The 13,208-nt window shown below is 43.5% G+C and overlaps 1 protein-coding gene across 7 annotated transcripts in view; it reads left to right on the top strand.

Moving 5' to 3' along the window:
* The window catches only part of LOC135552308 (protein argonaute-4-like), a 34,223-nt gene that overhangs the window by 14,213 nt on the left and 6,802 nt on the right, over nt 1–13,208 (top strand). For 3 of the 7 annotated variants that reach the window (XM_064983858.1, XM_064983862.1, XM_064983855.1), the window contains 10 exons: nt 72–208; nt 299–451; nt 1,466–1,553; nt 1,822–1,969; nt 2,339–2,458; nt 4,909–5,070; nt 10,399–10,547; nt 10,841–11,025; nt 11,356–11,515; nt 11,889–12,204. In XM_064983858.1, coding sequence (XP_064839930.1) covers nt 72–208; nt 299–451; nt 1,466–1,553; nt 1,822–1,969; nt 2,339–2,458; nt 4,909–5,070; nt 10,399–10,547; nt 10,841–11,025; nt 11,356–11,515; nt 11,889–12,204 — 1,618 coding nt within the window. The remainder of the gene's footprint in view (nt 1–71; nt 209–298; nt 452–1,465; nt 1,554–1,821; nt 1,970–2,338; nt 2,459–4,908; nt 5,071–10,398; nt 10,548–10,840; nt 11,026–11,355; nt 11,516–11,888; nt 12,205–13,208) is intronic. The other 4 variants (XM_064983860.1, XM_064983859.1, XM_064983857.1 and 1 more) reach the window with 3 other exon arrangements.

Genomic DNA, 13,208 nt, shown 5'->3' on the forward strand with positions numbered 1-13,208 from the left:
TCTTGCAGAATAATCTTGTCTGGCATTTATTTATTTAGCTCCTAACGGACTGTACATGTGGCTGTTTCCAGGTACACCCCAGTGGGGCGCTCCTTCTTCTCCCCTCCGGAGGGCTACTACCACCCCCTGGGCGGAGGGAGGGAGGTGTGGTTTGGCTTCCATCAGTCGGTCCGTCCTGCCATGTGGAACATGATGCTCAACATCGACGGTAAGAGCAGTAGTCAATACATTGACTCAAAAAAAATCCCAGGCTGTGTGCTATAACATAGATTGATGGTTTCTCCACCCCCCCCCACAGTCTCCGCCACTGCTTTCTACCGTGCCCAGCCCGTCATTGAGTTCATGTGTGAGGTGCTCGACATCCAGAACATCAACGAGCAGACCAAGCCACTCACCGACTCCCAACGCGTCAAGTTCACCAAGGAGATCCGAGGTGGGTGGGGACCTGCAGGTCAGACCAATGTTTTTACCATGTTTCTACATACCAAGTCTGCATCTGAAATGGCACCCTATAGACGTGTTAGCTGACAACGTCACGAAAACTATGCGCACGCTTCAATGGGGCAGAAGGCTCTGTGTTGTTGTGATTCTGGATTGCCAGATGGCTAGCAACAATGACAAGAAGCTGCCATGTGGGGTATCGTAGGTGTCTCGTTTCAGCTAGTTTTATATTTCTCTTGATACAATGTCTTGTTTTGACTGATGTCACGTCTATGCAAAGATGGCAAAAATGTATTTGTATTTGAGACAAGTGCTCATTGTGCAAATGTAAGTTTGTTTTCAATAAATATTGGGAGACTAAATCTAGTTTACATGTTGTCATCAGTCTAAGCCAACCCCGTCTGTTTTGCCCCATAGTTGTGCACGCATCGGTTTTGTTGCTAAGCAACCAAGCAGTCTATTCACTATATAATGCACTACTTATGGGTCCTGGTCAAAAGTAGTGCACTACATAGGGAAGGGTGACATTTCGGAGGTGAACCACACCTTATTAGACAGCATCCAGACATTTGTAGTGTACCTCAGGGTCGCGTGTCAAGTCCAGTTCAATTCAGGAAGCTTAAGAATTGTGAAGAATCTTTACTGAAAATAAATTACCCTTTTATAACTTTCAATAGATATAAATTGAGATGGATTTGACACCCATCTGCGATGTACACCCATAATCTGCACTGTGGGCTGAATCCTAACGTCAGATATGCGTGCTTGACTCTAACTTACTGTAACTTTTGTTGTAAACCATGCATTGCTGTGAATGGGTTTGAGTTATGTACAGAAATAGTAAGTTTGAGTTAGGCCATTTTTACAGTCAGATGGAGTGACTCGCCAACTGTCTACATTTTCAATGATGCTTATTAAATGCCTGTTTTCAAACTTCACTCGTTATATCTCCCCCGTCTTCGTCTCTGGCCGTATTTTGATGTGCTCTTCTGGGTGTTTCTATGCGTATGTTTTTCGCTCCCAGGTCTGAAAGTTGAGGTCACCCACTGTGGTCAGATGAAGAGGAAGTATCGGGTGTGCAATGTCACTCGCCGCCCCGCCAGCCACCAAACGTAAGTGCTGCACTCGTCGCTACACATTCCAGTTAGCGGCTTTCACATGTCCCTGCGGCCCTAGCTGTCCTACGTGACTTTTCTCTTCTGATTTTATTATTATTATATATTTTTTTCTATCAGCCCATGCTGAAATACAAACCGTCTCTATCTCTTGACGCAGAAAACCCATGACGGGATGCATTGCTCTTTCCTTTTTATTTTTCTGTTTTGGTTTATTAATACGATCTGTTGGTATGTATTATGCTCTTGTCTGCCTGTTGCTCAGGTTCCCCTTACAGCTGGAGAATGGCCAGGCCATGGAGTGTACCGTGGCTCAGTACTTCAAGCAGAAGTACAGCCTACAGCTGAAATACCCCCACCTGCCCTGCCTACAAGTGGGGCAGGAACAGAAGCACACCTACCTACCCCTGGAGGTAAGAGTGGCTCTAAAAGACACACACACACACACACTCTACAAATTAACTCCCACTGTATGTATAGAGTGCACTCAAGATATCGCTGCGAGTTTCTCTCACGGTGGTCTTCCAAGCGTTCGTGGCTTTGACGAAATTGCCTGAAGGCATCACTGATGCACTCTGTGCACCTATGCATTGTTGAAAAAAAAGGAAGGGTTTGGGACGTAGGCATGGTCAGACTTTAGTTTCCAGTTTAATGCAGTTCATTAGGCACCAAATGGACGGAAACGAGAATACCTGTCCCATAAGAAACAATCCTTTTTCATGTTTCTCCATTACTTGAATACGGCGTTATTCAGTAACTAACTATTCTCTGTCCGCATACAGGTTTGTAACATTGTGGCCGGGCAGCGCTGCATCAAGAAGCTGACAGACAACCAGACCTCCACCATGATCAAAGCTACAGCACGTTCTGCACCCGACAGGCAGGAAGAGATCAGCCGACTGGTGAGTCATTACTACTCCCTCAGTGGCGCACGTGTGAACTGCAACACAGGAAGTGGAGAGCTGTAGTCTGAGGCAGCCGGGAGGTTTTTTGCAAGGAAAATGCCCTGTTGGATCTTGAGTGTTTTTCCATGTCAGTGTTACTGTTTTCTAAAGGTGTGTGGTTGTCCAGAAATGGTCCCCAGTCTTGAAACGCCAACCTCGGTACACATATCTCTTGCCTGGAGTCATATGGTTTCTCTACTCTGAATTTTACATTTCCCCCCCAAATCATCGAGGCTGGGTTAGTGTAAAGTAACTATTTGTGTGAAAATGGCTTTATGAATTGATTGAGCCATTACCGGTATTTGTGACAGTCGATTTGAGGTAGAACTCTAAATGATTGATTCACAACTAAAAATGTGACCCACCATCTTGATTCGGTCCTTTTGTAGTAACTTTTTGAATTATTTTTTACATTGGATAAAAGTAGAGACTCTTGAGCTAGAAAATGGTATATCATACACTGCAGTTGATAAACTTGGAACCCCACTTTTGAGAAAATGACCTGTGAATGTTTTGGTAAACCTACTGGAGAGCTCTACACCCATTCAGCATCGTTCACACCCTCTTAAGCCTTAGCCCCGCCCATCTCTTTCAGGATTCACGTGTTAGGCCGTGTGCTAAACAGAGTAAGTTAGTGTAGTAAACAACCAAAGATAAAGACTTAAAGGGGTGAAATTAGTTGTAGAAATACACAATCTCGTCCTTGACCTACATCCTAATCGGTCTTTGGTGCAGGTCATGTTAACATTACTGTCTCTGGTAAACACACTATATCAAATAAAGTCTAAATAGATTTTTCACATGCACAGAATACAGAAGGTGTAAAAGGTACAGTGATATCGTTACCTGCGTAGTGCCGTCTTTTGTTTAGACCAGGGGTTCATAAACTTGTTCAGCCTGGGACCCAAGCATATGAAAACAACATGCAACTACACATAAATATCCCTACATGTAATTGCCCTTATGTCTAAAACAAATGCAACATAGACAAACAAATAACAATGAAATAAATAGCAATTCATGTTTATCTGTCTAGGTTGAAACGGTTGCTGCTCAGCTTTTGATAGTGCAACCCTAAGTAACAGTACAGATAACAAATTACTGTAGAAAGTATTGTTAAAAAAAGTCTAGGTTGGTACGGTTGCTGTTAAAATACAATAAATGTTTTATTTTGAACTGGAATAAACCGATTGATCACATCACACAGAAAAAACACACCGTCCTAATGAGAGGTGTGTGTGTGTGTGGCTGGTTGGAGTTTTCAAAAGTATGTTTATTCTGGGCTAAATTCTGGACAGTGCAACCCTGAGGTCATCCTCGGCATTGAGCGTTTCTGTACTTGTTGTAAAACTTTGCCCCAATTTTTTTTTTTTAAGTACACCAGAGTTGAGGACCAGTACATCTACTGCTTTCTCAGTCAGGCAGGGAACTGCTTCCTGCTGTAGATGAGCAACCCAACTGCTGTAGACGCTTTTTGCCTCCAAAAAGATTGATTCCAGAATAAAAATGATTAGTTCCAACCTAGACTTGTTTTCAACAGGAAGTAGGCCAGTGTTTTTCCATCTTCAGCTGTACAGTTACTTAGGGTTTTACTTAGCCAAAACAAGTTAGTTACCTACTGTACTAACGTTAGCTAGCTATTAGCTGTGTACATGGGGAATGTTTTGAAAGAGAAACTCACATCTACTACTACTACTGAGCGATAGTACTCCCTTAATTCTGCTTATCATTTTTTTCCCCCACTGTCGAAGCATTGTGCACTGTTCTGAAATAACTCCCTGGGTTTACTGTCATGCTGTGGATGTTTGGTCAGGACGTGTTGTTTTGAGACTCGTTACTAAGCACTTCCACGCACAAAAGACATAGTGTGCGCTCGATATTGATTAGCACCTGTTAAATTCAGGGCAGCAATGTTAAGAGCAGTAGCAACACTTTTATTTATTATTATTATTTTATTTTTTTGCAGTTCATGATTTCTTAAATGCCGCGGTAGAAAGGATTATCTACACATAATGAGCAGCTCCTGTTAGAACGGATGGGCCGAGAGATTCGTCTATATCAGCCAATCATGGCTAGTGGGAAGGTTCTTGTCTTTTTCCAGGGCTGAACAAACTAGACTTGTCATTTTTTTTAAACATGTTTTGTTTGTATTTACAGATGGTGCAAGTTTGTTATTAAGGCACATGAAAGTTCACATTGTCCAGAAGGAATTCTTGCCCCAAAAAATGTTTACTTTTTTTGTTTGTTGTTCAAATGCGTTTCCTGTGACGTGCGACATACGTCCAGCTTCCTGGAATGGGTCGCAAATGTTCTAGACACTAGCAGGAAATCCATGTGTTATCTGCTTGCCTCTAACCCCTTTTCCTCCTTTTCACACCAACCTCTCTCTCTCTCTTCGTCCCCCCCAGGTCAAAAGCAACAGCATGGTGGGCGGTCCTGACCCTTACCTGAAGGAGTTCGGAATCGTGGTGCACAATGACATGACCGAGGTGACGGGCCGAGTCCTCCCAGCACCCATGCTGCAGTATGGGGGACGGGTTAGTACCGACACTGGGCGGGACTGTGGCAGGGTGAGTACTAGGGCACTGGGCTGGGCCAATCACGAGAGAGAGGGGCTGTTGGTGTTTGTGTCCGTGTGTGTGAATGAACAGGGTGAGTGGATTAACCAAGGGTAGGAGGATGAGACTTCATGCCACACAATACATTTGAATTAAATTAAATAACCAAGAAAACAAGCTTTTAGCAAATAGTTGTGGCAAATGTTTGGCAAATTTGCCTCAAATGCTCTCCAAGCTCCTTTTTTCACATGCAAATTAGTTTCGTGGCAAACTTGTTGCGGCAACGTGTGAAATTCTGGCAAATAATTCTGGTAAATTTGTGGCGAACATTCAACTGTTTGCTGCATATTTTTGCTGAAAATGCTGTCTGAGTATGTAAATTAGATCAGGTTTTTGGTTACTGTGTGTTAACATTGTTTATGTAGATCAATCACATAGGCCTAACTTTAAATGAACTTGCTTCACACAGAGAACTAAACTAAACATACTAAATATACATGTATTCAATGTCATAACAGATGAGAAAAATACAATACAATTTTAAAATCATCATGCTAATTAAGAAAAGAGCAAAGACCGGAGATTTCCCAAATTGTTTATTTAATATATTTATGTATCTACAACATTTACATGAGGCGTCAGTGTAGCCTAGTGGTTAGAGCGTTGGACTAGTAACCGGAAGGTTGCAAGTTCAAACCCCCGTTCTGCCCCTGAACAGGCAGTTAACCCACTGTTCCTATGCCGTCATTGAAAATAAGAATTTGTTCTTAACTGACTTGCCTAAAGCTAAAATAAAAAAATAAAATAATTTTCATTGTAAAGGGTTTGAACACTGTTTCCTATGCGTGTGAACCATAAACAATTAATGAACATGCACCTGTGGAATGGTTGTTAAGACACTAACAGCTTACAGACTGTAGGCAATTAAGGTCACAGTTATGAAAACTTAGGACACTAAAGAGGACTTTCTACTGACTGAAAAACACCAAAAGAAAGATGCCCAAGGGTCACTGCTCATCTGCATGACTGTCCCTTTGGCTTGCTGCAAGGAGGCATGAGTACTGCAAATGTGGTAAGGGCAATAAATTGCAATGTCCGTACTGTGAGATGCCGAAGACGGAGCTACAGGACGGACAGCTGATCGTCCTCGCAGTGGCAGACCACGTGTAACAACACTTGCACAGGATCAGTACATCTGAACATCACACCTGCGGGACAGGTACAGGATGGCAACAACAACTGCCCGAGTTACACCAGGAACCCACAATCCCTCCATCGGTGCTCAGACTGCCCGCAATAGGCTGAGAGAGGCTGGACTGAGGGCTTGTCGGCCTGTTGTAAGGCAGGTCCTCACCAGACATCACCGGCAACAATGTCGCCTATGGACACAAACCCACCGTCCCTGGACCAGACAGGACTGGCAAAAAGTGCTCTTCACTGACGAGTCGCGGTTTTGTTTCAACAGGGTGATGGTCGGATTCGCATTTATCGTCTAAGGAATGAGTTTTACACCGAGGCCTGTACTCTGGAGTGGGATCGAGGTGGAGGGTCCGTCATGGTCTGGGGCGGTGTGTCACAGCATCATTGGACTGAGCTTGTTGTAAGTGCAGGCAATCTCAACGCTGTGAGTTGCAGGGAAGACATCCTCCTCCCTCGTGGTACCAGATCCAGCAGGCTCATCCTGGCATGGCAATGCCACCAGCCATACTGCTCGTTCGGTGCGTGATTTCCTGCAAAACAGCAATGTCAGTGTTCTGCCATGGCCAGCATGCTCAAGCCAATTGAGCACGTCTGGGACCTGTTGGATCGGAGGGTGAGGGCTCAGGCCATTCCCCCAGAAATGTCTGGGAACATGCAGGTGCTTTGGTGGAAGAGAGGGTAACATCTCACAGCAAGAACTGGCAAATCTGGTGCAGTCCATGAGGGGGAGATGCCAGATACTGACTGTTACTTTTGATTTTGAACCCCCCCCCCCCTTTGTTCAAGGACACATTATTCCATTTCTGTTATTCCATATCTGTTAGTCACGTCTGTGGAATTTGTTCAGTTTATGTCTCAGTTGTTGAATCTTATGTTCATACAAATATTTACACGTGAAGTTTGCTGAAAATAAATGCAGTTGACAGTGAGAGGACGTTTCTTTTTTGCTGAGTTTATGTAGGCTATATACACGGTCTCTACATAAGTTCCGTACAGTCTTTATATAATGTAATTGTGTTTGGTTTGGGTAGACGTCTTCCACAGACGTCGTTATAGGTCCAATGTGAACTGTAAAAACCACGTTGCATATGGATAATTGATCTGAACTTGGTTTGAAATTGCACGTTAGAAAAACATTCGGTCACAGAAATAGCTATAATAGAGATGTACTAACAGTTTTGGCACAGTGTTGCTTGGTTATATGCCTTTTATTGGGCCCATTTTACAGTCTCTTCTTGAGTGGTTTGGACTGCTGCCTGCTGGGTAATGGAGTTTTATCATCCTCTGAAATGTGGACTGATTGCTTTTGTCGTCGCAGTTAGTTATTCATTTGTTTGACTGGCACGTCTTTCAGACCTTTTCAACTGTCATGGTTATATTGTTGTAGCCGTAATAGGTTTGTGATGGGAAAAGCGACTGTCCTTGTGTTTGTCACTCCATCACTGTGTTATCATGCTGATGTTTATAAAATGTTGCTGTTATTACAGTGGAGAGCTTTGCTAATCATCGCTTAATTATTCACTGATAAACCTTTCTCTAGCATCACTTGCTGTTAATTTGATGTGATGTGCACGACTGTATTAGTATTCAGTGTAATCACAATCTAATGTATATGTGATTCATTTACATTACATTTAAGTCATTTGGCAGACGCTCTTATCCAGAGCGACTTACAATGATTCCATGCTGGATCAGCACCCCAGTATTCAGGGCTTTTTCTTTCTTGAATTGCACATTTAGTACATGTGTAGTTTGCTGGAGAATACAATATGGTTGCCCAATTGTTACAAGAGAGGGTAGCTAACTCGACACAATGCAAAATGTAAGTAGACGCTATGGGCTCTGAACACTGAAGGTACTTCTATTCATAGCTAGAATGATCTGATAATATCTGGGCCTGTATCCACAAAGCATCTCGGATTAGGAATGCTGATCTAGGATCTGTCCATACAATCTTATTTTCATTATGAACTGAAATGAAAAACGGGTCCTAGGTTAGCAGTGGCACTCATACTCTTTGTGGACGCTTTGTGGATACAGACCCTGATATACAGTACCAGTCAAAAGTTTGGAAGCCTACTCATTCCAAGGTTTTTCTTTTTATTTGTACTATTTTCTACATTGTAAAATAATAGTGAGTACATCAAAACTCTAAAATAACACACATGGAATCATGTTTTAAACAAATCAACATCTATTTTATATTTGTTTCTTCAAAGTATAACCACCCTCTGCCTTTGACAGCTTTTCACACTCTTGGCATTCTCTCAACCAGCTTCATGAGGTAGTCATCTGGAATGCATTTTAATTAACAGTTGTGCCTTGTTAATTTGTGGAATTTCTTTCCTTAATGTGTTTGAGCCAATCAAGTTTGTTGTGACAAGGTAGGGGGGTATACAGAAGTTAGCCCTATTTGGTAAAAGACCAAGTCCATATTATAGCAAGAATAGCTCAAATAAGCAAAGAGAAACAATAGTCCATCATTACTTTAAGACATGGTCAGTCAATACGGAACATTTCAAGAACTTTTCTTCAAGTGCAGTCGCAAAAACCATCTTGAGCTATGCTGAAACTGGCTCTCATGAGGACCTCCATAGGAAAGGAAGACCCAGAGTTACCTCTGCTGAAGAGGACAAGTTCATTAGTTTCCAGCCCAAATAAATGCTTCACCGAGTTCAAGTAACAGACACATCTCAACATCAACTGTTCAGAGGAGACTGTGAATCAGGCCTTCATGGTCAAATTGCTGCAAAGAAACCAGTACTTGCTTGGGCCAAGAAACACGAGCAATGGACATTAGACCGGTGGAAATCTGTCCTTTTCATCTGAGTCCTATATTGAGATTTTTGTTTCCAAACTCCATGTTTTTGTGAGACACAGAGTAGATGAACAGATGAACTCTGCATGTGGTTCCCACTGGGACTGTCAACGGGACAATGAACCAACACACCTCTAGGCTGTGTGAGGGCTATTTGACCAAGAAGGAGAGCGATCGAATGCTGCATCAGATGACCTGGCCTCCACAATCACCCGACATCAACCCAATTGAGGTGGTAAGGGATGAGTTGGACCGCAGAGTGAAGGAAAAGCAGCCAACTAGTGCTCAACGTGTTTGGCTACTCCTTCAAGACTGTTGGAAAAGCATTCCTTATGAAGCTAGTTGAGAGAATGCCAAGAGTCTGCAAAACTGTCAAGGCAATGGGTGGCTACAAATTAAAATATATTTTAATTTAACACTTTTGGTTACTACATGATTCCATGTGTTATTTCATAGTTTTGATGTCTTCACCATAATTCTACAAAGTAGAAAATAGTAAAAAAATTATGAAACCCTTGAATGAGTAGGTGTCAACTTTTGACCTGTACCCTATGTGCTTTTATTATAAACTGGGTGGTTCAGGCCCTGAGTGCTGATTGGCTGACAGCCGTGGTATACCATGGGTATGACAACGTATTTTTACGGTTGTTATTACTTTGGTAACCAGTTTATGATAGCAATAAGGCACCTCTGGGGTTTGTGGTGTATATGGCCAATCTACCACGGCTAAGGGCTGTATCCAGGCTCTCCGCGATGTGCCGTGGATAAGAACAGCCCTTAGCCGTGGTATATTGGCTATACACCCCCCCCCGTGCCTTATACCTTAAGTTGTGATAAATCAATATCACGTGGCACCTAAGTGTGTATCAGCAAAATATGTTTATAACTAGAAGGGTGGAAGCCTGCATTGTCAAGTATTTGCTCACCTGTAGATTGGACAATACAAGATATGCCCAGAATTGTCCAATCTTAACTATGATGGTCATGTCTATTCTATACATGAATGTTCTGCCCTGTTGAATAAGCTTCTGGTGCTGTCTAGCCCGTGGAGGTTTTACCTGTAAGCTACTTGCTATGGGATAGTGTGTAATAGGAGCACACAGTAGTTTCCTTCTGAACACAGATCTAGGGTCAGATTCTCCTACCCTCACAATCCTAATCACCCCCATTTAGACACACATGTAAAATGAGCTGTCGCTGTATCAGTGGTAAGAGTCATCTTCTACCCCAAGTGTGTGTGTGTGTGTGTGTGTGTGGTGCGGGCTGGGGAGTTGTATCTGCTGTGTCGGCTGGTTAAACCGGGGGGTTCACTAAGAGCGTAGGGACTCTCTCCGCAGAACAAGACAGTTGCCACGCCCAACCAGGGCGTGTGGGACATGCGGGGGAAGCAGTTCTACGCCGGGATCGAGATCAAGGTGTGGGCCGTGGCCTGCTTCGCCCCACAGAAACAGTGCAGAGAGGACTTGCTCAAGTGAGTCATCTGCCCGTCAACCTTGGTAGACGCACCACTCCACCCAAAAATCCCCAAAGCCCTCCTTAGACTGTGTGGTGACCACTACTCATTTTGGGGCCAAATCCAAACTTGAGATATGTGGGCTTATCTCAAAAATGATTCACATCTTTCAATGATGTACGCAAACGAGTTGAGCAAATGTATTAAGTTAGGATTCGGACCACGAAACTTTAACTTATTGTTCAACAGTTTGAATGCACTTTTCTTTCTCTAAACTACAGTCCCTAAAGGTTTGTTCATGGGTTTTCTAGGAGCTTCACAGACCAACTGAGAAAGATCTCGAAGGATGCCGGTATGCCCATCCAGGGCCAGCCATGTTTCTGTAAATACGCCCAGGGAGCGGACAGCGTGGAACCCATGTTCAAACACCTCAAGCTGTCTTATGTGGGACTGCAGCTTATCGTGGTCATCCTGCCCGGCAAAACCCCTGTCTACGGTAAGAATAACTTTCATACCTCTTTGTTTGGGAAATCGATTTTGTAGAAAGGGCAAACTAACTTCAATTAGTCTGTTTTGTCTTTTGATGCATTTCCTATATCTTATGGTTTTGCATTACTTTGCCTAAAATATTTGATAAATATAATTGGAAGAATTGTGAATGGCGGTAGGGGAAAGAACACCCTCAAGTCACTAGTGGAAATTGAGGGAACACCAGTTCACTCCTCCTGCTTAGTATGTTAAGAGAACCAATCTGCTCGCTACTGTTTTCACTTTGCATTTGAGATTATTAGCGCTACATTATTATTCTGTTGTCCTGGTGCCACAGCGGAGGTGAAGCGGGTAGGAGATACTCTCCTGGGCATGGCCACTCAGTGTGTCCAGGTGAAGAACGTGGTGAAGACATCCCCCCAGACCCTCTCCAACCTCTGCCTCAAGATCAACGCCAAGCTGGGGGGCATCAACAACGTCCTGGTGCCCCATCAGAGGTGACCTCACTCACTCACTCACTCACTCACTCACTCACTCACTCACTCACTCACTCACTCACTCAGGTTGACCCTCACTGTTGACCCTCACGGATGTTCTCACGATGGTCTTCCAAGCCTTCGTTGCTTTGACAATTGCCTGCAGGCAACAAAATGCAGTAAAACTGGGAATAATGCACCCACTGCTTAGTCATCAGCGAAGGCACTATACACCCACACAACATACAATTACCTCATGACATGTCAATCAAATGTGTTCTGTATTGTGTCAGACCTATACCTCTTCTCTGAGAGCAAAGCAACACATAAAGTCTATTTTATTTGCCATATCTGCCTTTTTAATTTAAAAAAAATTGAAACCTCTTCTCCCCAGACCCTCTGTGTTCCAGCAACCCGTCATCTTCCTGGGGGCAGACGTCACTCACCCTCCAGCCGGCGACGGCAAGAAGCCCTCCATCGCGGCGGTGGTGGGCAGCATGGACGGCCACCCCAGCCGCTACTGTGCCACGGTGCGCGTGCAGACGTCGCGCCAGGACCTGTCCCAGGAGCAGCTGTACAGCCAGGAGGTCATCCAGGACCTGACCAACATGGTGCGCGAGCTGCTGATCCAGTTCTACAAGTCCACACGCTTCAAGCCCACCCGCATCATCTACTACCGCGGCGGCGTGTCCGAGGGACAAATGAAACAGGTAACTGGGAGGGCGATTCGCGTCTGTGGTGTGTCATTTCGGTCCATTAGGTTCAGTTCTCTCTCCTTGGACTGAATTGACCATTGAATTACATGATCAAAATGGCGTGTTATATTGAGTCGGTGGCTGGTTATTCTTTGTTGAAATTTCAGATAAAATGAGGCTTTAATTCGCAGCCCTTTTGTAATACCTTAAGTGGTGTAAAGGGTAGCATATGCTATCAGTATTCAAAGGGTTTAGAAGGGGCCAGTGTTTATTTTGGCACCGCTTTTTTATTTGATGTAGTCTAGTTTTTGTTATTTTGACTAAAATATAATTAAGTCACATTTTTGGCATTTGAACAATGATTTCGTCATATATATATATATATACACACACACACACACAATGGGCCATTTTAGTCACCTAAATCACTGACTTCCATGTGCACAAACATACATAGCCTTGTCCTACCAACAGATTTTTCTGCATAGCATTGGCAGAAGAAAGCATTACTCAGCAGCAGATTAAAAAAAATAAAAAATTGCACCCCTTGACTGGGCCCCAGATGACTTTTTTTTTCCAGTTGGTGGCACCAGCCATGCTTCCCCATCAAATCTGTCTGTTTTATTCTAGAGAGAACATTTAAAACAATAAATAATATATATATCCTTTCGTTGACTGTATCTCAATCCACCAATGAAAGGTGGCAGAGCAATAGCGGTGTTTTTCAGACCAATGAGACATCCCGAAAAATCAGTCTTAAAACAAATGTCTGTAGCGCCCAACCGGTTTGTCCTTCAAAATATGACAGTGTTTTCCGTTTTGCTCTACGACCCACACAATCGTCACGGTACTCGATTTTACTGCTTTTGCAGCGTCTGTCTGTAGCGTTCGAACAGTTTGGGCTTCACCATTTTATGGAAAGGTGAGTCGCTCACGAGCACGTACATGTTGGTTGTTTTGGTCGAGCACGAACACAAAACTAATGGAAAAAATTAATGGAAGTAGTTTAGTGCCGAAAA

The sequence above is a fragment of the Oncorhynchus masou genome, chromosome 13 (assembly GCF_036934945.1).
Source record: "Oncorhynchus masou masou isolate Uvic2021 chromosome 13, UVic_Omas_1.1, whole genome shotgun sequence".
NCBI classification, from domain to species: domain Eukaryota; kingdom Metazoa; phylum Chordata; class Actinopteri; order Salmoniformes; family Salmonidae; genus Oncorhynchus; species Oncorhynchus masou.